We start from the raw sequence: 26,132 nt of genomic DNA on the forward strand, positions 1-26,132 counted from the left end.
GCACAGTGAACTGTCCTGTGTGCTACCTGACTTTTGGACGTCTGCCGGATATGTACATGGGTGACAAGTTTGTTTAGAATCACCTGTGGCTAGAACCCAACTCCATTTTCTATTTAAACACAGTGTTTTTTGTACTGTTTTTCATATACTAGATTTGCCAGTACTGTCATCAACACAACACACCTGTATCAGTCTGCATCTGTGCTTGTGCACTGACAATGATTTATGTATAAGTGTACACACCTGACTACTTCATTAAGACTTTGAGTGTAGTAATACCTGTGCATTTACATATCAATGTAACTTTTTATTAGAAATTACTTTTGTTTCTTCATTATATTCCATTTACTGCATTATATTTTTTTAAAATTGTGTAGGTAAATTAGAGTATCTCTGAATTTAATTTCAGGACAGTAAGGAAGGCTTTACAAAATATTGGTTTTAGGTCTCCGTATTAGGTCTGAGTGTTGAGCACCTAGGTCCTACCTCGTTCTCCATTAGACAGAAGTTCCTTAAGGACACAGGCGAGGATGTATACTTATTTATATTCCCCTTGTACCTGCTAGAGCAGCTTGAACAGATAATAAACATTTCCTGACTCACTGAAATCACACAGAAAAATCATGTCAATCAGCAAAATTCTCTGAGCTTTCATTTTCTGGGACTACAAATACTAATTAATCAACTATAGGGAGCTCTCCTTTTTAGGGTCTAAATCAAGTTAGTTTCCCCATGATTTATTTCAACAACTTAATGAAATGATTTTTAACAAATGAAGCTTTCTATAAGATAAATAATGTTACAAATTACACAGCACAGAGTAGTTTTTTAAAATTCCAAAATGCTTAAGGGGAGGAAGGAAGGGCATGTTTAAGCATTTTCATCCCCCTGGTCCTCTTTCAGCACCCCCTACGCAATGAATTGTACCACCATGTAACCAGTTTTAAAACCCCCAAGCCTCGGTCATGGCTGACAACTTCCTCTTCCACACTACCCCACCAATCAACAAGTCTCACCAATTCTACTTCTTCACCATTCTTCTCATTATATGTGTGTTGACATACACTTCCGTTTGCCCAGTGCCTCTTTAATCTTAAAAGCCTTCTGGTTGAAGATCATGGTTGGGTTTTCCTTAAGTGAGCGTCTGCTATTACTTCCTAATAATCATAATTTCAAGGATAATTCAACACCTATTTTTTAAAAAGACTCAAAATCAATCAGGGATTTACTATGAACAAGAAAAAAAGGCGGATCTCAGTCTTGGGGCAATATGAAATATACAGTGAGGACACTCAACACAAAACCACAGGAGAGCCAGGTGCTGGATTGCCTACCACTAAATTAAGAAGAGGTAACATTAAACAAGCTTAAAACCAAACCTGAAAGCCTACAAATAATTCACAATTGATGACATCATAGTATAGGTGAACTGACTGTACAAAAATGCTACTGTGGCACTATAAATAGCATGAGCACTGTGAGAGTTGCTAGGTAACCATTTCATTTATCTATCCTTTCTTAAAGTAGTGAAGAAAGGAATAGTAGAAAAATTAAGGTGGGCCCAGTGAGTTCTACCTTACTTCCAGACAAATAACTTTCCCTTTGTCGTATCTTTACATACTCCAAAAGCAAAGACACATGATTAGTTTTAAAGCACTGAACTTGGTACATTTATTTCAACAATGAAGAAATAATTGTAAAATAAACAAACAAAAAAATAGCAAGACACAGGTAAAAATCTAACAAGTCTCTCTGCTTTGTTTCATTTTTACTAGGGAAAATGCCCTAAATCCTAACTACAAATGTTTTTTGGAAAGGGATTTGGAAGAATTCTGAAAAACATTGGACATAGGAAAAGAGGCAATTATAATAAATTTTCATTAACAAACTAATACCAAAGAAACAACAACGTGATAAGCCATTTCCGATCTCACTAATGTCAAGAAATATAACAAACAGAAAACTAAAATCACTGGTCACACCAAGTAAGAGAGTCATTTTAAAATTCTGGATTCACAGAAACTTTCTCTAAATGTTAAAAAAGAGGAATGTATGACATGAACTTCATACCGTAAGGTTTTTCTTCTGTTATTCTCCCTGTAGAATCTAGCGTGTCAGTGGCTTTCCCCAGCTCTCCAATGGCAATGTACCTCTAGAGGAAGAGAAACAAGGGAGAAGTATAGGCCATAAGGCAGAGAAAACTGTTACGAAGTTCACACAGAATTTTACTAATACTACCAACTCGATACAAAATAAAGGCAAAAATAATAGACTGCGAGTGTTTTGCTAGTTTTTAATATGTAGGAAGCACGTGTTTAAATTGAAGAACATTCACAAACCTCCCACACCACCCAGTATGACAAAGTCAAGGCTGACTTTATTGATAATTATAGCTTACAAGCGTATTGTAATTGCAAACCAATTTCTAAGACCAGTTTTGATTTTGAAGGAAAATTATTAAATATGCTTACAAGTAAAGAGAATGGTACCATATACCCCCTACACGGCCATCACAAGATTCAACAATTTTACCACACATACAGTTAACACTAATTTTAAAATAAATCCTTTTGCTCTTCTTTATAAGAAATACTCAGAGTATTCTTTGTGACTTGATTATGCATTTAAACAAAAGCTAAATACGTAACTCTCTGAAAGGGAGAAAGTCGCTTCTAAGGACCGATCCTTATCCACATGTGAAGAATTAGAGCCTGCCGAGTTAACTGAGGACTGTTTTACTTCTCATCCGGGGCACGCTGTGCTACTTCTTTATACTCCTCTCATATGGTCAAATTCAAATTTTATTGGCAGTATCACATGAAATAGTGAGAAAAATGCAAGGAATATAATTCCCACTGAAAATAATCTGTAGTATTGTGAGCCATTTTTAAAAGAGGAAGTTCAAATAAGAGTTTATTAATGACAAGCTTATTATGCTAGTAAAGGGACGGGAGACAAAAATGAAAAAAAATTAAAATTTCAAATTATCATAAGCAAACAGACACTTCCTATCAGCCTCAGTGCCCTTTGATGAAACCATTTTCTGTTATATAGCTCAGAATTTTCTTTTTTACAAATACAACATAAAAGGGAATGTTCCAATGCGTTTGAATTAACTTCTTTAAATTTTTCATTAAATTGACAAAAATTAGTTTCTTGTTACTAAACATTCGGTCTCATCAATGCCCCACTTCTGCTTCTATATTATGGAACAATCAACCTTGAGAAGTACAGCAGGTAAGTGGCAAGAGCACAGACTCAAACATTTGAATCCTCGCTCCCCCACAACTGGTAAAGTACTTAAGTTTCAGTCTTTCCTGCTGGAGCCTCCTTTCCTTTATCTTAAAATGGGGAAATAACAGTACCTCCTGAAGAGAAGTAAAGTTTAGAGCCACAGTACCTCGCCCTGGTAAGCAATGGAAAACAATACTATTATTTTTAAAAAACGATAAAGAATGAGTCACAGTAACAGTGGTCAGAGTGACTCATCCAGTTACACTGAGTTCCCATGTGGAACTGTAAAAGGACAAATGCTCTCTCTGATTTTTATCTTCTGATTTTTATCTTCATCTGTCCAGTTGCATGAGAAAAACACAACACAATCATCCAGTATGCTGTGTGTGTTTTTCACTGTTTCCACTGTTTCGTGTGTTTTCACTGTTCTGCTGCGTAACAGGTTTTAACCGGGAACCGGACGGTGCTTCCCAAGTAGGAATGCTCATTCTAGTCTCTGAACTACGGGCGTCCTTGGCCTTGGCACGTGGTGCTTCCCTAGCCTGGAGCTCCCTCTCTTCTCTAAGGCTCAAACTTGTTCACCTTTCAAAGCTGCCCTGTTAATGCACCCCAACTCCCACTCACCCCGTAGCTAAGAGTAGGTGCTCAATACAAGTTTCTTACAGAAAACGAATGAAGGCCTCTGTCAAAGCAACATCAGGTACTCACTCATTCATTAGTGTGCTCATGCATTCAATTGTTTCTTAAGGATGTGAATATTCGGAGTTCTCCCATGTACTTGTGAGAGATACAGACATATACTGCAGAGTGCCCTGCCTCTCGGTGCCAGTGGAACAGGCTAAGGCATCGATGGCAGCAGCCTGCAGAGGGGAAGGGTATGATGGGGACAACAGAGAGTGTCTGTTCCCAGGGGTTCGTCCTACTGAGTGCTCACGCCATATTGCTTGGCACACAATTACCTACAGACGTGCACTGTTTTCCTTAGCGTCCCAAATTATAAACTGTTACCTTAGATTTTGCATTGTCCTTCTACTGTTTCTTACTAGATGGAAAAGTCCCATCAACAATGCTGGAGAAGTTCCTATGTGTGCAACTCTTCGCATTTCACCATAGTTTTGGACATCCAGGTTGCACCCGCCAAGTTTCAAATCATTCTAGGTTCAGCAGTTATACCAAATCTGGCCACATGCTGGATTCTTTTTAGGGGAAATAATATCTAAACTGGCAGTTCTCAAACACTGTGGTTTCAGAACCCCTATACCATGAAAGTTATTAAGAAACCCTGGCACAATTTCTTTTCATATGGATTCTATCTGTCAGTATTTACTGTATTAGAAATTAAAACTGAAAAACGTTTAAAACACTAATACACATGTACACATTCCTTTAGCCATCAGACCCATGACAACATTGTTCATCAGGTAACCTCTGAAAAACCCCACTGTGTATTTGTAAGTTTGCAAGTAAAAAAAGGCAACGCTACGAAAATAGTGTTGTCTTCAACAGAAATGCTGAAAAAGCCTCAGGAGTCTCGGGTCCATAATCTATGAACTATTGATCTAAATCATAGTTGATTGCTTGTTTTCCCTTATCTTGGAATCTAGCTATAATTACCTTTCAATTCTATTTAATGATCTGCAAACTACTTAGGAAAACCCACCCAGACAGTTAAGCCTGCAGCTGAAACAAAGCCTCGCCACCAAGAAGTTATGGGATAGAAGAAAAGAGACATGGGAATGTGTATATACAATCCTAGCTTTTTATCTTATGGGGTTTAAGATACTTTTCACTGGCCTAAATTCTACACAAAGACAGGGTTTTAAGAGTTGTTTATTCTCCACGGTGTACATCTATTAATGTATTCATTGCAATATAATTCCACTACAACAAATGGAAGTCCTGTAGAATTTTTAAAGAAGTTTCCATCGAGCAGTGTGCTCTTAGGGATTCATGGTTTCTCAGTGATACTACAATTTCTCTACTTCACTCATCTTCAAGCTCCCTGAACCCCACAGCAGATAATAACTAGATAACTTTAAAAGCAAATCGGTTCTCTACTCTTTAGGAGAAAGGAAAATGTTTGTATTACAAGAAGTGTACACAACCATTTCTACCTTCACTAGGCAACTGCTTTTTCTGAAGTTTGATTTTGAAAGCTTGTGATTCAAAGTTTCACAAACCGACAAAGGAATATTATTTAGAATGAGGAAGAACATTTAGAAACAAACAAAAAAACCTCACCAAATCAAAAACGTGTAGCTTTGAATGTCTTCATTAAAAAGGAGTAGCTTTGTACAGTTCATAAGTGTAAGCCCTTCAAAATTTTCAATATAGTACTTATGAAATGTTAAGATTATTAAATGTAAAGAAAAGGTACAAATTGGACTAACCTCTGGAGAAAGTGGATTAGAAATGCTCAAATCGTAGACAGTTGGCTAAGTTTCGCAAGAGTATTATTCAAGTCACACTTTAGAGTTGACATGACTGGTTACCCTAAAAATGCTTCTGTGTTCTTGGGGTACATTACAGTCCTTCGAATACATCCTAGTGATACATCCTAGTGATAAGTTTGTACACCCTAGTGATGACACTTGGAGGGCACACAAAGCTGTTTTCTGAGCAAATGCTGGCTTTACCTACAGGTATTTTTATAGTGTATCTCCACATAGATAGGGGAGTAGCCTTGTAACTGGAAAATGCTTGTTAAAGTCTGTGTATGGCATCACTGATTTCATAACAGAACATCAGCCCTTCCATTTGCTCATCTGGTTTCTAAAGCACACGTAAGTAACCAACTTTAATCAGCAATATAGAACCTTAATAAATACTCAAAATCTCATCAAAGTCTGTTGCTTCAAAGTACATCTGCTATCCAGCTCTGCTCAATGACCGGCTCAAAGAAAGTATAGTTTAGGGGAGATAGAAGAGGGCCTGGCTATGCATCCATTGCCTTTTTCCAGGTAACCTACATTCCACACTTAGATCAAGTTAGGTCAAAGGGACCCGCTGGCCTAACTTCTCTCAGAATCACTTCACTTGCTATAGTTCTGTAGATCTACATGTGTTATAAAACTATTTTTGAGTACCACCACCTATCTGTCATTCAATAGTCCTGACTGTGAAAAATGTCTGACTTTGATGCCCAGAGAAACTGTCGCTCCCTTAAAGAGCTGGCATGCTTCCTTTTTCTGTTGAGTGCCATGCTTTGCTCAGGCCACCAGAAATCACAGAAAGGAATGAAAGGAATGAAATTAGCTGTATTCAAGATTTCCAACAGAACCTGCTTGGATAAAATAAATGTCAGGTGTCTGTGGAACATGACGTTAGCGATCCAACAGGCCTAGAACTCAAGCGAGAGAGATTTGAGGATTGATGAAACACTTAGGAATAGTAATAACAGCACTTATCGAGCAACTTCTGTATAAAAGCGCTGCACGGAAACCTAGCTGCTCGTTATACACATTATACACATAATCCCAAACAGGAAAATGACGGGAGCAACATGCTCAGTGGCAGAGCAAAGCTTTCCATAAGATGGAGACGAAGATAATGAAGAAGACAAGGAAAGACTCTCCTCTGAAATCTTACTCTGATCTGAAAGGGAAAGAATGCGAAAAAGGAGTGGGGGGGTCTGAATAGTGTCTGGTCTTCAAAACGGAAGCAAACTAACCTGATGGCCTGAAGATTTTACTGAAAGGGTCAGCACCCCACCCATTAATTGATGGTGGTTGTATGAAGTACATGACGATGCACAGGTTTCTAAGCATGTTTCTTGGCTCAATTAGCAGGGTCTCTAATCAGGACTGGAGGAGAGGGAGGCAAGGACTGTGTGTGACAGGGCTGCAACATGAACGTCGAACATCTGCCGTCCTAGAACTAAATATTTCTACTCTTGAGGTAACTCCACCCGACACACACCCAAGTCTAACTGTCTGTGATGCAAATGAAAATTCATCTGTAAAAGTAGGAAGTGGAAAAGAGTAAACATTAGGTCAAACAGTAGGTCTGTGTCCAGTTAGGAGGCTGCAGGCACCTTTTCTAAAAAAAATGAAATAGAAGAAAAAATATCAAGAGTACACTATATGTAGTGTTAAAGTTGTTTGATACAATTTTTGTTTTGTATACATGTATGTGTATATAGGGTCCGGATGTAAAACAAATTCCTTACTATGGGTCTTGGTCAAAAAAGTTTTGAAAGCCACTGGATAACAGGATCTCTAAGATACCTTCCAGTGCTAAAAATAAAAAATGAATTTTTAAAAATTCATTAACACTTTTCCATTACATTTGATAAAAATATAATCTTCAACATAAAGGTAAAATTTAAATGGTTTAATTTTTCAACAAATACATAATCTAAAATTAAAAGCATAAAAAACACAAATAGCTAATGAGATAATAATCCTGTTTTTGAAATGTGAAGCACCCAAGAACTAGGTTTCTGTAATGAGGGATTTTCTATTTAAGTTGCTGAGGATTAGTGATTTCACTGTATGCCATTCAGCTTTCCGAACTGAATACCAAAATGGTTTGTAATAAAACTTAAGCCACAGCCAATGATGCACTTACATTTCCAGTTGTCATATTTCTGGAAATACGCCTGGAATTTACATGCAAAACCTTTCAATAACATACAGTGTGTGTTTTGTGTATTTGTGGTTGGGGGTGGAGGGGTGGGTAATAAATATTCCAATGAACTCAACCTATTTTATCTTGGGAAAACCCAAATAAATTCTTTCATGTAAATGTATCTTTTTTGTTATTCTAAAAGTCACTTGTGTATTGTAAAGATTTTGGAAAATACTAAATAATGTTAAAAAACAAAATAAAACTCAGGGCTAATCCTGTATCAAAATTACCAGGGCTTATATTTTGGAGTTAAGAAACAAGTATTAAGCAACTGGCAAAAAACATGTATCAGAAACAGATTCTACACCCTGTGTGTCAGTATTTAAGCACAGTGTACAAATTTACTGTAAAACAGCCAAACTCGTCCATTCTAACACAGTTTTTGTATTCTGTGATTTTTCAACACCAACATTCTGAAGATTGCAGAGCAAGCCACACTAAAATTTTTCCATCTGTCTAAGGCATTATGATTCCTTCCAACCGAAAGACACAGGTTATATGCCAGTTAACTAGAATGTGATGTCAAAGGCAGTATGCCCCCTGGGGATTTTTATCTTAAGAAAAGCTTACTTAGACCCGTGCCACTCAAAGTGTGGTTACAAGGGCCAGCATCCACGAAAAGTTCAGAAAATGAGGGTATTTAGAAACTTATTCAACAATTTGGCATGGCCATAACATTTTAATTATATTTTGCAAAAGTCATCAATCAGTCTGCAACGAACTGAAAAAAATTTGTAATGGTCTTTGACCACATTCTTTCAAAAAGAAACAATTTAGACAAAAAATCACGTTACCAAGTATCTATATCCCACTTAGAGCAAGGGTTTTGAAACAAAAAGTGCAGCCCAGGTGCTTGCTGAAATTCTTCTCTACCTAATGACATATTAATCTTCCTCCCACGGGCATTTTCACTGGCCCCTAGCCCCAATTATTATAACCTGGTTATTAAGTAGAATACAGGAATTATTATCTCTTTTAGAGCTAGAAGAGACCCTAGAGAGAATTGAGTCATTTTTCCTAAGGAAAAACAGAGAAGCCTAGAAAGGTCAGCCACTCTGACATCCTGCGCCAGTGTCCCCCCCCTCCCCCCCCCATTCCCTCCCGGGCGTCACTCACTGAATGCCTGAAGCAGTCCACAGGTTTAAGATCGCCCCGGTGTCTGCATAACCCCGCCCCCTTGCTCCTTTCAAGCACCTCCAAAAGTGCTTTTGAATTCAGTCAAGCCTGCTCTAACAGATGAATGATGTAACTTACTGAAAGAAGCCCAATTTTTTTCTTTAGCAAATATTTGTAACCATTGAACAAAGCATGTCTTTCGTTGAAAAGTGCATAGTTTACAAAATGGTATTGTTCCTATAAAAATTCCAAGGTTTAAAGATTATCTGCCAATAGAATTTAGGATCTGTAAGTTCCCTTTCATCTAAGACATATAATTATATTAAAAAACTAAATATAATTTTTTAAAATTATGGGCACTGTCAAGTTTTTCTTCTGTAAGTCAAATTTGTTTTTCAATTAAGAATTCCAGTGTAGTCTCAATATTTTTTTTTTTTTTACGGGGGAAGGGAAACAGGACTTTATTAAGGAACAGTGTGCACTTCCAGGACTTTTTTCAAATCCAGTTGTTGTCTTTTCAGTCTTAGTTGTGGAGGGCATACCTCAGCTCCAGGTCCAGTTGCCATTGTCCAGTTGCCATTGTTAGTTGCACGAGGCGCAGCCCACCATCCCTTGCGGGAGTCAAACCGGCAACCTTGTGGTTGAGAGGATGCGCTCCAACCAACTGAGCCATCCAGGAGCTCAGCAGCAGCTCAGCTCAAGGTGCTGTGTCTTAGTTTCAGGGGGCAGAGCCCACCATCCCTTGTGGGACTCAGGGAGTTGAACCAGCAACCTTGTAGTTGAGAGCCTGCGCTCCAACCAACTAAGCCACCTGGCCACCCGGCAGCTGAGCGGCAGCTCATTGACTTCATTCTAGTTGCAGAGGGTGCAGCTCGCTGGCCCATGTGGGAATCGAACCGGCAGCCCCGCTGCCCAGATTTCGCGCTCCAACCAACTGAGCCACCCGGCCGCCCCCTAGTCTCAATATTTTGATTCTCAGTTATCATGATAATAGACATTGTGATTACCACTCAGGACTGACACTCATTCATGCAATTTATATAGCTTATTTTTTAATTGATAAAATCCAACACATGGTCATTAGGAAAAACATTCAAGAAGAACGAAAACCAGAACGATTTCAGTAATCTTACCTTGGACCCTGACAACATGCTGGTCAACAGTTTGGTTCCCCTTCCAATTCCAACCACTACAAATCAAAGAAAGAAATGTTATGACACTCTATTCTGAAAAGTAGTTTTCAAAATATCTACATATACTTTTGGTCATGATTTCTTGGCATATGTAACGTAAGAGCAAATTTATGCTCGCTCGAAAGAGCATATATTTAGCATAATTTGAGGGCTCCCATGACTCCAGTCAGAGGAACCTGTCTTGCAACTAAGAAATTCTGAAGAAGGCATGGGAGACTTTTTTTTCTTTATCAAAGTGTAAAAACATGGTAGAAACCTCAACCCAGTCAATTAGATAATAAAAAGTTTTAGAAAACTCTCAAAGGTCTCACTGGAATTTTTATGGGCATCAGTGAAAAATCCATGATACAATTAACCATGGTATGATAAAGTCTTTTGACAGAGTTCATTATTAAACAAAGAAAAAACCATCATCATAGCTAACGAACCATTTAAAGATGATTAGTGCCCAGCAGTATACAATCAAGAAAACAGAAACATAACAAATCAACCCAAGACAAAGAAGAATACAGGGTAAATGAGAGCCTGGAGAATGTACTTGCACGTAGACCACATACTCGTATAAAGTACAACGGCCCACCTGTCTCTTCAATATCAAACATTATTTATCCTTATGACCACACACTTCACCAGGTGAGGATGAGAGGATGGAATCAATTCTTCACTAAATAGCAAGCAAATTTTTGTAAGAATTGAAGTATTTCTCATCAATGGAGACAATTTTGTAAAAGGACACATATAACCACAATTCAGAATTCCAAGGAACAAGGAGAAATTGGCATGCTGAGTTACCATTAATATTTATAGCAGCTATCGCTCCCTGAGTTTACCATGTATTAAATTCTATTCTAAATGCTTTCCATGCATTAGCTCATTTAATCCTTTTAACAACCATAAAGAAAGGTAATATACTTATCCCTATTTTACAGAGGAGGAAATTGAAGCATAGAGAGACTAAGAACTTTGCCCAGCATCTCACAACTAATAAGAGGCGGAGTTCAAATTCACACCAGACTGCCCGAGCAGCCGCCCTTCCTTTTCATCCTCCTTGCCACCTTACTCATCTAAGCTTTCTTCCACTGCCACCAGCCTAAATCAGCCTAAACCACTGCAAACCTGACTTCCACATCCTATCCCTTCCCGTCCAACGCGTACCATTTCATAACCACTTCCGAAAACCTATATTGCACACAAGGCCCCCCCCAATGGCCTACAGTACCAACTCCCGCGTAAAGTATTCAAAGTCCACCCTTTGAAACCAGCTCAAATCCCAACTCCTTCATAAAGTCTATCCCAAACCCCTTCTAAGCTTCCCCGATAGTCATATTGCTTTAAGGACTAAGAAAAAAACTGTCTGCCGTTAGTATCCTTTATTGAGCACCGTGATCTTCGAACAGTAGCTGCTAACTGCCGAGACAAAAACGTTGTATGATAATAACAACAAACGTTCAGTGCAATTTTATCCCCTTCAAGAATCCCCCAATCAGTATTTCCCGAGCAGCTACTAAGCACACGATCCCAAGAACGCTTTTAATGGAACAACGTATTTCCTGACTTTGAAAAAGCTTATAAGCTCATAGGGAAAATACAGACAAGGGAAATCACAAGTGCTCCGAAAAATGTGGTCTGAATTAACAACACTAAATAATGATAGTATACAATTAAGTGTCCAAGTGAATTAAGTGCCGAAAGAGAATAATTGCTGTAGGAGGTAAAGGAGGAAGCACCGTAAGTGGCTAAAGAGGGCAGAGGACACTTCATTCGAGCATCTCAAACAGACTTGGAGTTAGGCCTTAAAGGCTGTATAGGATTTGAACACAGAGGAGAGAGAAACACGTTCTAAAGAAGGAACAAACTGCGCCAATTTTCAGATACAAGGATGAGCACAGTGGGTTTATCAGCCAGAGTGCAGGGATTTCTCAAGAGCAGGCTGACATGTTCAGGTTAGTCATGGTTGAAATGCTGAACTAATGATGCTTTCTCTGCTAGGTCAGTAATCCAGAATAGAACTTAAAACAAGACGGCATCTTCGAGTTACCCATCTTAACCCTCTAATTTTATATCCAGGAAAACCAAGGCCCACTGAAGTTTGGCGACTCCTGAGAGCAGAATTTGAGGAAGACTAATACAGAAGTGGTATGTAGAAAATTATCTGGAGTTGAAACCCAGCTAACAAGCAGCTTTCAGGCAAGGGACACTTTACTGGACAACAGTTTTACTCAACTTTTCCCCATTCAATCGTTCAAAATTTTATTTAGTACTTGTTGTATAGGTACAGGAATAAGTAAGAGCAGTTTCAGCCTTGTGAGTTAACAGAAACAAAGAATAGAACGAAGTTTTACATTAACAACACAAAGAGCAAATGGGCAGGCTTCACACATAGGAGACTGCATTTCAGGGGAACCTGGAAAGATCAGCAGGATCTCTATACAACTAAAGAAGACAGGGATTAGGAATTGATCTGAAAAGAAAAGCATGAGCAAACACGCAACAGTTTGAAACAGTGTTAAGAATTGGGAGAATGAATGAATAACAGGGTTTTCCAAGCACTATCTCAGTTACTATTTTCCCTCTCTCAAATTTTCAAATTGCAAATGTTTCTTAGTAAAAAACTTCACTATCTCCAACCCTATCCAAATGGCCTAGTACTCTATTCTCAATTCATAAAAGTAGACTTTATTTATGATGAGCGCCACGTTAGGACAGGCAAGGGCATTACTCATGTAATTCCAAAGCTTTTTGCAGTTGGAAGCTTCTACTACCATTTATCTAATTCTAAGACACCCTTGCAATCATCTAGGAATTTTCTAGGATTTTATCTTAATAATCCAAAACAAAGAAAAAGTTTTATTCATGAAGATGCTCCTCACAAAATCAGTTCTACTAACAAAGCTCTCATAACGTCAAGGACTTCAAATAGGAAAACGGTCAAATAAATTAGATTTTACCCATATGGCAGCACATTACGTTGCTATCAAAAATAATGTTTACTTCCCTCTCAGAACTGCTTTTGTTGCATCCCATAAATTTTGCTATGTTGTACTTCCATTTTCATTTGTCTCAAGGTATGTCTTGATTTCCCTTTGATTTCTTCTTAGACCCATTGGTTGTTCAGAGTGTGTTATTTAATTTCCACATATTTGTGAGTTTTCCAGCTTTCCACCTGTTACTCACTTCTAGTTTCATATCATTGTGGTCAGAGAATACTTGGTATGATTTCAACAATTTAAATATATACAACTATACTTGTCAGTTATTTCTCAATAAAGTGAAAAAAACACAGAGTCTTTTAATTAACATGATAAATGCTTATGTTATTATGTAAGTGACAAAAACCAGGATACAAATGTACATACAGTAAAACAGCTCAACTTTTAAAATTGGCACAGACAAAAAGCAGGAGGAACTAGGGCAAAAATATTAACAATAATTATTGCTAGAAAGAGGAAAATGAATAATTTTTATCTTCAACTTTGTATTTCCTAATTGTTCCACTGTGATTTTACAACTCCTAAAGTTAAAAAATAAAAATTTTTAAACTGCTATATAGAAACTCAGTTTCCAGTTTAAGTAATTAATAATAAACATGCATATTAGTTTGCCTACTTAGCGGTTATTGTCCTAGTTCTGAAGCTCAGAAGTCTGAGATGGGTTTTACTAAGCTAACATTCAAGAGATCAGCACGACTGTGTTCGTTTCTGGCGGCCCAAGGGGAGAACCTTTCTCTTGAGCCTTTCTAGGGCAGTTTCCTTGCTTTTTTCCAGCTTCTAGAAGATGCTCACATTCCTTGGCTTGTGACCCCCTTCCCTACTCCATAACAGCAATGCAATCAATCCAATGCACCTCTTCTCTCTCCTGCCTTCTCTTTCACTTTTAAAAACTATCTGTGAACGCACCAGGCCCATTGAGGTATTCCAAGAGAATCTCTTTAAGTCAGCTGGTTAGCAACAGTAACTTCCTCTTGTGATGTAACCTAGCATATTCATAGGTTCCAGAGAGGAGGAGGTGGATACCTTGAGGGGGCCATTATTTTGCCTACTACAGGATTTTGGAGAATTCTGCAAGCCCTCTTTACAGAATTATATATATATAATAGATTAACAGAATTATAAACCTGAATTGCAAATATCTTCAATTGCCAGCTAAATTCTTAAATTTGTACTATTAACATTACAAAGAAAAAAACAGCAAAAACAATCTGAAATATTGAAAGTAAAAGTATTTTTTTTCATACAGGTCCAGTTGTTTTGTGTGTTTTTTTAAAATACCTTTATGAAGAACTTCAGATTACAGTATATAGCTCTATATTATTTCATGAGATATTTCAATAAACCTTCTGACAGTTATGGTAGATACTACCCTTTTTTAAGAGATAAACTGAGATTCATAGAGGTTACAGGATTTGCACAGGGTGTGTGTAATCAGTAAATAAAGCAGCCAGTACTTAAACTCATGTATGATTAGAGCTGTGTTTATTTCACCATGCAACAAAAATCAACTTCTCTTAACAGTCTCTGCAACTGCTAACTTAGACAAAAAATATTTCTTATGCTGTGACTAAAATACCTACTATTTTTTTTGTTTGTTTTCACTTTATTCTTTATTGGAAACTTTCTTCTTCATCAGTTTTACAAGATAAATTCATAAATTTTACATATGAACATAAATTATCATAAAGGTCCCTGTGTGCTCAAATGTAAATTAAGCTTCCAAATGAAAAATTATTTCCAATACAATTTCTTCTACTTACTCAAATCTCCGTCAAATGCCACCTTTTTGTAATGCTGAAATGTAAGTTTTGACAAGATCCCACAGGTTTAGAGTAAAAAATAAACTTATTTCACTAACTGCCTGGAATATCACTATTTTTTACATACCAATTACCAACCACCAGCAATTAATAGAATCGGTCTATTCATAAATAAGCAGCAGATCTTATCCTCTCTCTTCTTACACTTATGGTGCTGTGCCTTGGAAAACAGTAGAAGAGAATGGTTATGACAAATCAGCTTCAACTCAAGAGTTCTGAATGGATGGGAACTGTAAAGCCACAACTAGGACCAATGGCAAAGAATGCTGTGATGCCTGGGAATTCCTGGGGTGGGGATGGGGAGTAGGGAACAAAGGCAGGCGTGCAAGGGTCTGCCACCCCACTAGGGCAGAGGCTTTGGAACTAAGCGACATGGGTTCAAATCCCGACTTTGCCACTCACTAACTATGACAATGCACACGTTACTTCATCTCTGGGGTCTTTGTTTCTTTTGTAAAATGGGGATAATAATACCTACCCTATAGGTTTACAATAAAGATTAAACTATATAATTTATAAATGTCCTAAGTACATAGTAAGTGCTTCACAAATGGATATCATTAGATATAGTAGGAAATAGTAACATTAAATTGTCAGAATTTGCCTATTCGAGTTCTCTAATTCAAGAAAATGGATTTCCTTTTTTTTCTATTTTACCCTTAAGATATTTTTGTCAACATAAATTAAATAAAATCTGTAATTTTAGAAAATGCAAAATCATACCAATAATTTTCCTCACCAATTTGATCCTTTTCCTGTAAGTACTCATTTCCTTTGGATCACTTAGATTTGGTTTGTTGTTGTTTGTTTATAACTAATTTTATCTCTAATAAAATGGATTGGATACTGTAGCACAGTTATAAACCATGAGTCACAACCCATTAGTGCATAATTAAATCAATTCAGTGGATTATGATCTGCATTTTAAAAAATGAAATAGAATAAAATATGAAACATCATAACATGTAAAAAGGTTAAGTATTATTCCACAAAGTTTGTTTCTAGTATATGGGGAAAGGAGAGAGTAGGGGAACCCCAATGTATATATTTCTGTGACAGAATGTAGTTACAGAAAAAGTTTGTAAAGCATCCCTAGCCTGTTGATACACACTTTTGCAGTGAGTAAAGATAGATTTCAGAACCTCTACCTGATGCCAGAATAAAAAGGATAAATGATTTTTCTCCCCTCAATCAATTCTACCATTTTCCTCCGTAAGCACTAAAATGCTCAAGAAAAAGTGAGTTCTCAGGAACTATAAGATTCACCTTCTCAAGAGAGCTGATCTCAGAGATTAGATTCAACACAAACAAAAAACAGAGCCATGTACCTTTTTGTGAGTCCCCAAGACCACTCCACGAGGGAAAATTCATACACAGCTAAGACTTACTACAATGACATAGTCAAGTTACACAGCTGTATCACATGGGGAAGACACTGGAGAAATGCATGCCCAGGTTTGCTTATCCCTCCTATGGGGGTGGGGGGCCCTTGAGTACGCTCCTTTCTCCAATAATGAGAAAAGCAATAACATGTGTGCAAGCTTCCTGCTCAAAGAAACCCATTAGAAACTCAGCACCCAAAGTTTTGATTGTGGGAGATAAGACGAATGGTCACTCAGGCGTCCTCTACCTGCATGGTGGGACAAAACTCCAGACTCCAAGAAGGAAAGCAGGTGTCCAGTATAAAGGCAGTGTTCACACAGTGGAGGTACAGCAAGCCACCCTTATCGGACAGGGAAGGGTGGGAACACTCTCCAAACCCCAAGTTCCCAGATGCCAGCCAAGGGCAAGCCTTGTTACTTGTTAGCAGGGTTTTTAAAGACAGTGATTTTGGGCCTGCTTTGTTAACTTTTTTCTGCACAGATACAAACCCTTTCTCAAAGTCCTATCCACACATAAAAGTGGCAACTTCTAATAGTTTTGTATACCTCATAATATGTAAGGGCTTCTTTAAAAGATGGCACTATAAATCCAGTAGATCTGAAAACCTCCACAGTAGACTGAACATGGCATGGCTTTTTCTTACTTTTTTTCAATCAATATTCTTTCTGATATTAAGTGACAGTTACATTAAACTTCCACGCATATTTCTTACCCAGAACTCCTCGGGCTGCACTGTCTAGAGTCCCTCCATGGCCAATTTTCAAAGTCTGCTTTTTCCTCTTGGTCCATTCTGGAGAAGGCATTCCAGCTTCTATGAGAGTAATTGGATGAAAAAATGTAATTACCAAGATGAATGAAGTAGAATCTCCATAAATATGAGGGGACGGGGGTGGATGGAATATTCAAAACAAACAAAAAGTACTGTACAAACTTAACACATGAAGATTATGACAACATTATTCGCAATATTACTAACAAAGATTTAAAAATATATAGATACTCCCTAAATAACAAAACAATATTCCAAAAATTAGTGATCTAGAAACAAAGATTCATTTTCTTGGGGTGAAAACAAAATTTAAAAAGTGGTTAAATATCCAGGCTAACCCACCAAAATCTGGTAAACTGCTAATAGCAGTGTGCTGTTAGGGACAGAGGGAAGGTAGTTTTCCTATGGGCAGCTAGTTTTAAAAGTCAATTTCATTTTTAAATCTATTTGTTTCCTGGTGTTATTTTCTGGCCCCTCCAGGTACCTGATGTTGGGAGCACATCTCATACAGGGCTACTTCTGGGAACACTAAGTTCCCAAACTATCTGTATTCATTGTTGTCTTCTCCTAATCAAAACTCTCATTTCCTTAAAGAAGTTACTCCCAACAAAAGGTTATGTGGCAAACAGGTAACAAATTGCTTCTTAACCTCCAAAGCTTTTAGATTAAAAAACAAAAAAAAAAAAACCGATGCCCGCCTGGCCCTATCTCATATTCCTATTATAAAGATAAACTGAAATAATATTATCTGAAAGTGCTTTGGAAATAAAAAAAACAACAACAACACTGTAACGGTAAGAAATAATAGTAGTAGCAGTAGTAGCAGTATTAATAGTTATTGTTGTTGTTATTATGGCATATAACAATATCCTGAGAGAACACTGACTGGCTACTGGATGTCAAATGAGAAAGAAGAGCAGGAACAGCTGTACTGATCTATACTGCCCAAGCCCGTCAAACCCTCCTTAATACCACTGACACAGAGAAGATAGAAAATGGAGCAAAAGAAAATGAAAAGCGAGGACAGATAAAGGAAAAGGGGGAAAGCAAAGATGTAGTGGAAAAACTAGATTAATTGGCAAAAAAAAAAAAGTGCTGGGTTGCTCAGCCTCACCACGTAATGACCTCCTACCGAGACAGAACCATGGTATCTGGAAGAGTTCGAGTGCCACTCTCTGAGTATGACATCACCACGCTTGGAAGGGCATGGCTGTCTGCTCTAATAGAAACCTAAAAGGCCACGCCTAGGCTTCAAACCCTTCTCCTTTCACTTGCAACCCATTATGGATCTCTCATCCATGAAGTTATAGATACCTTTTTGGGGATCTCTCTGTATTTTCAACTTGACATTCCTTGGAGTATGAAGGCCTATAAATTTGCTAATTGTCCCTTTGTGTTCAAATTCACCCCTTTCAAGTTTGAGGACATACCACCTCTACTATATTGGAGTTTGGTTCACCCCACGGGTACCATTCTTGGAAAAATTAATAAGGTCTTTTCTAGCTATAAAGTGCTGATGTTTCAGGCCTTGAAGGATTCAAACAGACAAAGAAGAGCAGGGATTTTAGTGTGACATGAATCGATGTAAGGGAAAGCAAGGAATGTTAACACATAGAGGCTGTGACCACTGACTGTGGTTGTCCAACCTGGCTGGCATTAGAATATGGTGCCCTGGAATTTGTATCTTTAAGAATCTTCCCAGGTAATTATGATAGCGAGTCAGAAAGGCATTTAGGGAGCCCTGGTCTAGCTAATATAAATATAGAATAGACCAATTACAAGCAATATAGAAACGGAGAGTAGTAATAGCAATATCTATATCTGAGTGAGTGGCTTCCAGAAAATGGCTCAGCAATAGCCCTGAAACAATCAGTTTTAACCAAGTTTCAAGAAGAAATTTCAGTTTTTGGAGACAGATTAACCAGAAGGCCAGGATATGGCTTTGATCCTATCAGGAACTGTCTGAGAGAAAGAATGGTAATCACAACCTTTAGGATCAAAAAAGCCAGTTTAGCTAACAAATCAGGCCAAACGAAAGCAGCAATTTTGTGAAGGAAACAACTGTGAGAAGACACCACAAAGCTTGTCCTTGATGCAATTCCTTCTTTCAACATCCACTGTATCACCCATCCCTACAGGTCACAAAAGTGTAAGGAAAGTTTAACAAAAGAATGAGTAGATATAACATTGGAAATAAACATCTGCAAGAGTGTACCTATTGCCAAAACGCATTTTCATCTGTATTGTGTAAGTTTTAGTTAACAAACTTTTATCAGAATACTTTGTTTTAGCATAAAAATAGGTGCAAAGTTTGCCAGGGGATACAAAACAATGTAAGAAGGCAGTTCCTGTACTGGTTTAATAGAAAGACAGACTAGGGCCAAACTGTGGTAGGCCTTGAATATCTGGCTAAATAGCTTTACCATTAAAGGCTGCAGAAATTACTCGGTTACCAGCTTAGTTAAAGGAAGAGACAGTATCTTTCATCTTCACAACCTTCTAAGCTAGCACAGACCTGGCTAATTGTAGGTGTCCAACACAGCTAAGGTTCCTTGATGCCACTGAAATATCTACTGAGCTGATGAACTGAAAGATCCTTCAGGCTTTTCTAATACTCTCCCAGGGTATATGAAAAAACAAACAAACAAAAGGAATGCTCTTAGAGAAATGACCAAGTCAAATTTCGTGTTTCTCAAAATGTGGTCCGTAGACTATTTACAGCAGAATTACCTGGACCAACAGTTTAAAAATGCAGCTTCCTAAAAATACCCCAGACCCTCAGAATCACAATCTCTGGGACAGCAGGGATTAAGAACCTGCGTTTGTAAAGGGACTTGAAATAATTCTTATGCCCCTATGCGAAAACCATTGTATTAAGTCTTGGTTAACGAAGTAATATCTGCATTTCCAACATATTTTTAAGAATGCGACTTTGGGGGTACAGTCAGTGCTTCCTTTGGGTGGGGTTCATCTACATAAACCAAAAAATAAGGGGGGCTCCTGCGGGGTGAGAGATTACAGAAAACTGGCTGTATGCCCAAGAGCTGAGGTTTATTTGTGTATGCGTGGGTTTTGTTCCCTTGAGAGACAACTGCCAACTAGGCTACAGGAGTTCACGTCGGGGCGAGGCCAAGCGCGAAACGCCCCCGATTTCTGTCCAGCTCTAATGCAGTGGTCATTCTCCCTTAACCTTCCTTTTATCTCGAGCCATGAGCGCGCAACAAACCCAGTGAGCTGCCTGCGGCTTCCGCTCTCGCGGCGACCGCCTCAGCCTGGTCCCCACCGCGGCTGCAGTACCTGCCAGCAGCTTCTCCTTCAGCCGATTCAGCAGCTCGGCTGAAGTGGGCCCTTTGGGCTTGTGCACCGCGAACACGCCGCTCAGGGACAGCAGCTTAGTAGCCATAGCGGCCTTGGAGACCCTGGCTTCAGATCCAGTCCTGGCCGCTGCCGCGACGGCCGCCGCTGCAGCTGTCGCTGACGACGTGGCGGCCGTTGCTGCAGCTGTTCCTGCAGTTCGAGGGACTGGGGCTGTGTCTCTTTCCAAAGAAGACGACGGCACCACGGCAGCCTCAACAGCTGCCATGCTTTTGCAGCCCAGACCTGTATTTGTATCCCAGAGTCGCACGCTAATGACGCAATAAGGAGTGCGCCCGACACCCATCATCTTTCCCAGACTTCGGAGCTATGCTGATGGGCTGGAGGGTCGCAAAGGCTTGTGGGAATTGTAGTCCGTAGCCTTCCTGTGCTGGCTGAAAGGTGGCCTTCTGAGGGCTCTGATGAAACGAGTAGTCTTTCTCCTATAACCCTGTCTGCTTCTTAGGTGGTGTTAGTTCGCTGCCACAAGTGTAATTTAGAGTTACATAACCCGAACACCAAGACTGTATATTTTTGGTGGGAAATCGTGTCACATTCCACCTGCCGGGTCCCCTTCCAAGAACTAAGAAGACCCAGCATCCAAGAATAGAAAACTTAAAGTTCTGACTTTTGCTGCAGCTTGTGAAGAATTATGGCTCTCTTGGTTCACTGCTTCGATTTATTGTGCTGTTGGATTCACGGTTGAGAATTAAAATACACCTGAATGTAAGCTCTATTAGACCAAGGAACGGATTGACCTCTTCTCTGCTGTATCATTTGTTAGTGCCTCACACATAGTAGGCTCTTAAATAACTATTTGGGAATGAATAAATGGATACAAGTTCTTCAAATTCCCCAAAGAGATTTCTAGGTCCAGCCACTACTAAATCACATGTGCTTATTTGGATACTCGTCATGCACCCTGGCCACCCTCAATCCCCACGTTTAATTCTCAACAATTTCAAGATTTTTAATACTCACTTTTCGGTGGATTGCATTCCATAGTAACACATTGTTTAGATATCAAAAGGCATTATTGCAATTCATAAAATTAAATTTTACTTTCGATTTGAGACCTCTCTAGAAATTATTCACTGCCCCCCAAAATTGTTCTAATCCTAGCACAAAGCAGCATGGAGAAAAAGTCTTCATTTTACTTCTGTTCCAGATACATTAAATGGTATTATTAATATTGTGAGACAGATAAAGTTGGTCTTCATTGTTTCCCCAAGTTTCCTTACAGCCATCCTTTCTCCTCATCATCCTCTTGCACATTAATATCTAGTATTCTAATGATGCTTCTTAGCTCCCCAGAATCACCAATTTTGGGACCCCATTTGAACTTGCCCCGTTCATTCAACAAATGCATGAAAGAACAATGTTGTAATGACTCTTTATTTCTTCCAGTATTTTCACCCCATTTCAATCAGATCACCAAACTCTAATTAAACCTTTGGGGTGTACAATGATACAAATGTACATAATGCCAAAGAACTGTACACTTAAAAATGGTTAAAAGGGAAATTTTATGTTTTGCATATTATACCACAAAATGAAAGGCCAAAAGAAAAAATCTTTGGGGAGTTTTTGCCAGGTGAAAGCTGAAATTTCTACAAGGAAGTCACTTACTCTTATGGTCTATTATCAAAAAAAAAAGAAAAGAAAAAAAAGCCTAAGCTAATTGCAAACATTATGCATAGGGGTGCCGTGGAGCACAGAAAAGAGAATTAATTTGAGAATAAGGAGAGAGAAACTGAACGGGTGCCCTGATTAGTGGATCCCTGAGCCTGCTTCAAGAATTTTCCATTTCTAGGAAAGTGGCATGACCTCAGATGGGATGGCAACACCCTAGGGAGCAAAGCATTCTTTAGCCTCAGCCAAGATTTCTGTGCTCTCCTCTTGGCATAGAAGCAGAGAGCCAGGGACTTTCAGAGAAAGTTTAAAGCAGACTTGAAGAAGGATACCTTGAAGATTAGAGTGCAATTTCCCAGTTGTCTAGATATCAGTAAGCTTCCCTAATTCTGTTGTGACTCTGGGGTGAGGGGAGTGGAGGGAAGGTAGAACCAGGGGTGAAAAATAATGCTTCCATTTGAATTTTCCACAAGCCCAGTACAGAATCAGACTTAATTTGATTAAAATAAACCAAAGAAACGAACATTTCTTGCACACTTTACTTCTGGAATGCTAGGGAACAGCAAAATTAACTCTGTGGTGATATATTATCTGTATTCTTGGCATTAGAAGCACAAAGCTCTAATTTTCTAAGGTAATCAACTTCTACATTGGGCAAGCCTTGTATTTACAGATTATTTTACTTAATATATGTATGAGTTAGGGTTCTTTGGTTGGGAGTGACAGAAACTGAGTCATATCAGCTTAGGACTTATCAGAAGGGTTTTTAAAATATAATTTATCAGAAGTATACCAGAATATTATGCAGAACCTGGAAAGTTCTCTCTCTTTCTACTTGTCTCTCTCTTTCTCTCCCCACACCCACCTTTTATGCTATTCTCATATGTATTCCGCATTCTTCTTTTTTAATTTTAATGGGGTTTTTGTTTCTACTCCTCATTCTACATTCTTGGTTTAAACCATCCTGTTTTGATCCGATTCCAAAAACATTCTGGACAAAGTCAGTCCTGGCCACGTACAGGACATAGAGCTTCATTCATTTTATCCCTCAACCACAGCACTTTCCTCACTTGATTTCCTGCTTGATTTCTCTCCATAGCACATTTCATCTGGCGTACCAAATATTTACTTACTTTGTTTAATGTCATATTTCCTCCATCAGAATGTAAGCTCCATGAGGAATTTTTGTATATTTTACCCATTGCTATATCTCCAGGGCCTGGAATAGGGTCAAATATAGTACTCAATAAATAGTTGTTGAATAAATGAATGAATAAACATGGCAGCTCCAGGGAAGTTAGTGCCAGTTCCTAGAAAAGTAGAGTGCTGAACACACAAAATAATAGATGTATATTCCTAGTGTAGCTTACCTCAGCTTACCTAGTGTAGCTTGGCCTCAAATGCTTTTCATCTCTATGTTATATGTATGGAACTGAAGCAAAGAGAGAATAAGATTACCTAAAGCTATATAATAAGAGTCCATCTTTCTAGACCAACTTCCACGCTGCCCTCAACTACCCATGTGCTTCTAGAAATTGTTAATTAACAAAAATTTAAGGTTTTATTCCAAATTTACCACTGGCTCCTCCATGGTTAAACTCCTGAGGCACTTATCGGATCCTTGCCATTGGCCTGTGTGTTTGAGAAAGCTATTCTTTACAAATTCTCCAGTTGTTCATCTGTGCAACTTCCTATAGAAGGTATAATCATAGAAAATAGTGCTTGATGAGAACTTATAGACCATATAGTCAAAGTCCCTCATTTTACAACTGAAGCACAGAAAAAGTGGTTTTCATAACAAAGAACGGAAAATTGGGGATGCTTGAATCTATATCATGGACTTAAGAAAGGCATATTTTTTAACGTTCAGAGAAAAGATGGGCGTGTTTCATTGCATAAAATTTGAGAGAGCTGGAAAACTCTCCAAAAATAATCTTCTGTCTATGCCATTGTGAATTATCTTAATAGGGAAGGTAATTAAAGCAACCAGTGGTGGTCTGCATATGGAGTTTTGCTGTGAACTAATGTATCTGAAAGAAACATATAGTTTCAATACAGATAGACTTCTAAGAAAATGTGCTTTCTAAGGTATAAATATTTTAATGTTTTAATTTTGACCATACATTTATTTTATAATTAGGAAAAATAGTAGCAATAAAATAAAATTTTAAATTAAGCAAATAATTTTTTTTAAAAGGAAGGGTAGATAATAAAAGATTAATACTAGAAAATATCATAAACATGTAGGCATAAGGCCAGAAAAACTAAAGTTCAAATGATCTGGAAATAGGAAAAAAAAAATCCCAGTGACATTTAAAGAAAATAAAAAGGAACTTTAAATGAAGATCAAGAAAGAGGTCGATTTACTGCTTGAGGCCAATAAAATGGCAAAGCGCAAGCAAAGCTCCTACATTGCCTGACTTCTCCATCAAGGAGAATGATTTTTGGATGAAAAGGGAACAGTAAACAATTGATAAGAAGAGAATGATGTCCATGTGTGGTGAAAAGATTGGAAGAGGACATCTCTGCACTAATTGAGGTTAGATTTTCTAGTTCAAAAATTATATCTTGGGGTAGAGGAAGAGGTGAGATATGAAAACTTACAAAAGAGATTGCTGAAAGGAACACTTTTGTTGAATATATATAGATATGCTGTGTGAGAATGCTTTACATTTTCCTAGAATTTCTACAGTAACTTTCAAGCTAGGCTTGTGCAGAAAATAAAGTGTAGGCTGGGTGCCAGAACTTCACTCCAAGGCAACCATGAATAGTAACAGTAGGTAGTGGTAGGAGTAGCACGATCCTCATTTACAGATGAGGAGAATGAAACTAAATGAGGTGAGGTCATTTGACCAAGAGTATATCGTTAGCGTTAGAGTAAATGGATGTGCTCTGGTCCCCAAGGCCAACCTCAGACTGGATTTGCTAGAAGGACCCACAGAGGTCAGAAAAGCTGTAATATTCATGGTTACAGTATATTACAGCAGAAGGGTACAGATTAAAATCAGCAAAAGGAAAAGGTACACAGGAGGAAGGTGCCAGAATAAACCAGGCCCAAGCTTCTGGTTATCCTCTTAGTGGAGTCATAAGGGCAGTACTTAATTTTTCCAGTAATGAAATGTGACAACATGTGTGAAGTGTTGCCTATTGGTGTCCAGGGTTTTTATTGGGGATCAGTCATGGAGGCATACAGCTCCTGCATGACTGACTGTAGCTGCTCAGTCTCTAGCCCCCAGATGTCAAACTGATACCATGTGGCCCAGGGCGTCAGGCATACAAAAACAGATGTTCACCATAAGACATCTTGTTAGTATAAACTGTCTTGTCGAACTGCTACAGTGTAGCTCAAGGCCTCAAACATACTCAAACATTCTTATCAGGCCTAGGGCTCAGAGATTATCTCCCAGGTACCATTCAAGGATGTCTTGTCTTTGCAATGTGCAGAATTAGCACAATAACTCATCTAACCTACATGTAACTCATCTAACAACACTGAGAAGTATCATTGCCATATAAAGATGAGAAATTGAAGCTTAAAAAGAATAAGCAACTTGCTGAACGTTCGTCCAACAACTAATAAGTAGCAGTTAAATTTAGTAGGATCCAGTTTTGCCTGATTCCAAAGTCTATAATTGCAACCTATACTCAGTAACCACTCATCAGTACAGATAGGCCAGAGAGCTAAGCTGAATTTAAATGAATCTTTACAGAGATGAACATTAAGTCCCAGACTATAGATGCTAAAAAACAATTTTCAAAGGGACAAGTCTTAGAAAACATGGTCTAGAATCAACGTAAAGGAAAACATTTGGGGAATTTCAACTTTCATTGAGCCTTACATGAGTGCAATATAAAATGACCACCAGAACAGCTAATGTAATCTTCTTGGAAGCAATAACAGAATTCTTATGTATAGAATGAGGGAGGTATTATCAAGTCCTGATAACATGGCTGACTCTCGGCAATACTTCATACTCCAGATCTTTCTCTGTCTCAAATATTTCTGGTCTGC

General features: G+C 38.3%; 1 protein-coding gene across 1 annotated transcript in view; it reads right to left on the reverse strand.

The window, feature by feature from the left end:
* TRUB1 (TruB pseudouridine synthase family member 1) overlaps positions 1–20,744 on the reverse strand; it is a 33,667-nt gene extending 12,923 nt beyond the window's left edge. The window contains exons 1-4 of the mRNA XM_033131247.1: positions 20,432–20,744; positions 17,078–17,176; positions 10,113–10,168; positions 2,071–2,152 (exon numbers count right to left, since the gene is read on the reverse strand). Coding sequence (XP_032987138.1) covers positions 2,071–2,152; positions 10,113–10,168; positions 17,078–17,176; positions 20,432–20,717 — 523 coding nt within the window. The 5' untranslated portion in view covers positions 20,718–20,744. The remainder of the gene's footprint in view (positions 1–2,070; positions 2,153–10,112; positions 10,169–17,077; positions 17,177–20,431) is intronic.
* Positions 20,745–26,132: the final 5,388 nt, after the last annotated feature.

Source organism: Rhinolophus ferrumequinum, chromosome 16 (genome assembly GCF_004115265.2).
Source record: "Rhinolophus ferrumequinum isolate MPI-CBG mRhiFer1 chromosome 16, mRhiFer1_v1.p, whole genome shotgun sequence".
NCBI classification, from domain to species: Eukaryota; Metazoa; Chordata; class Mammalia; order Chiroptera; family Rhinolophidae; genus Rhinolophus; species Rhinolophus ferrumequinum.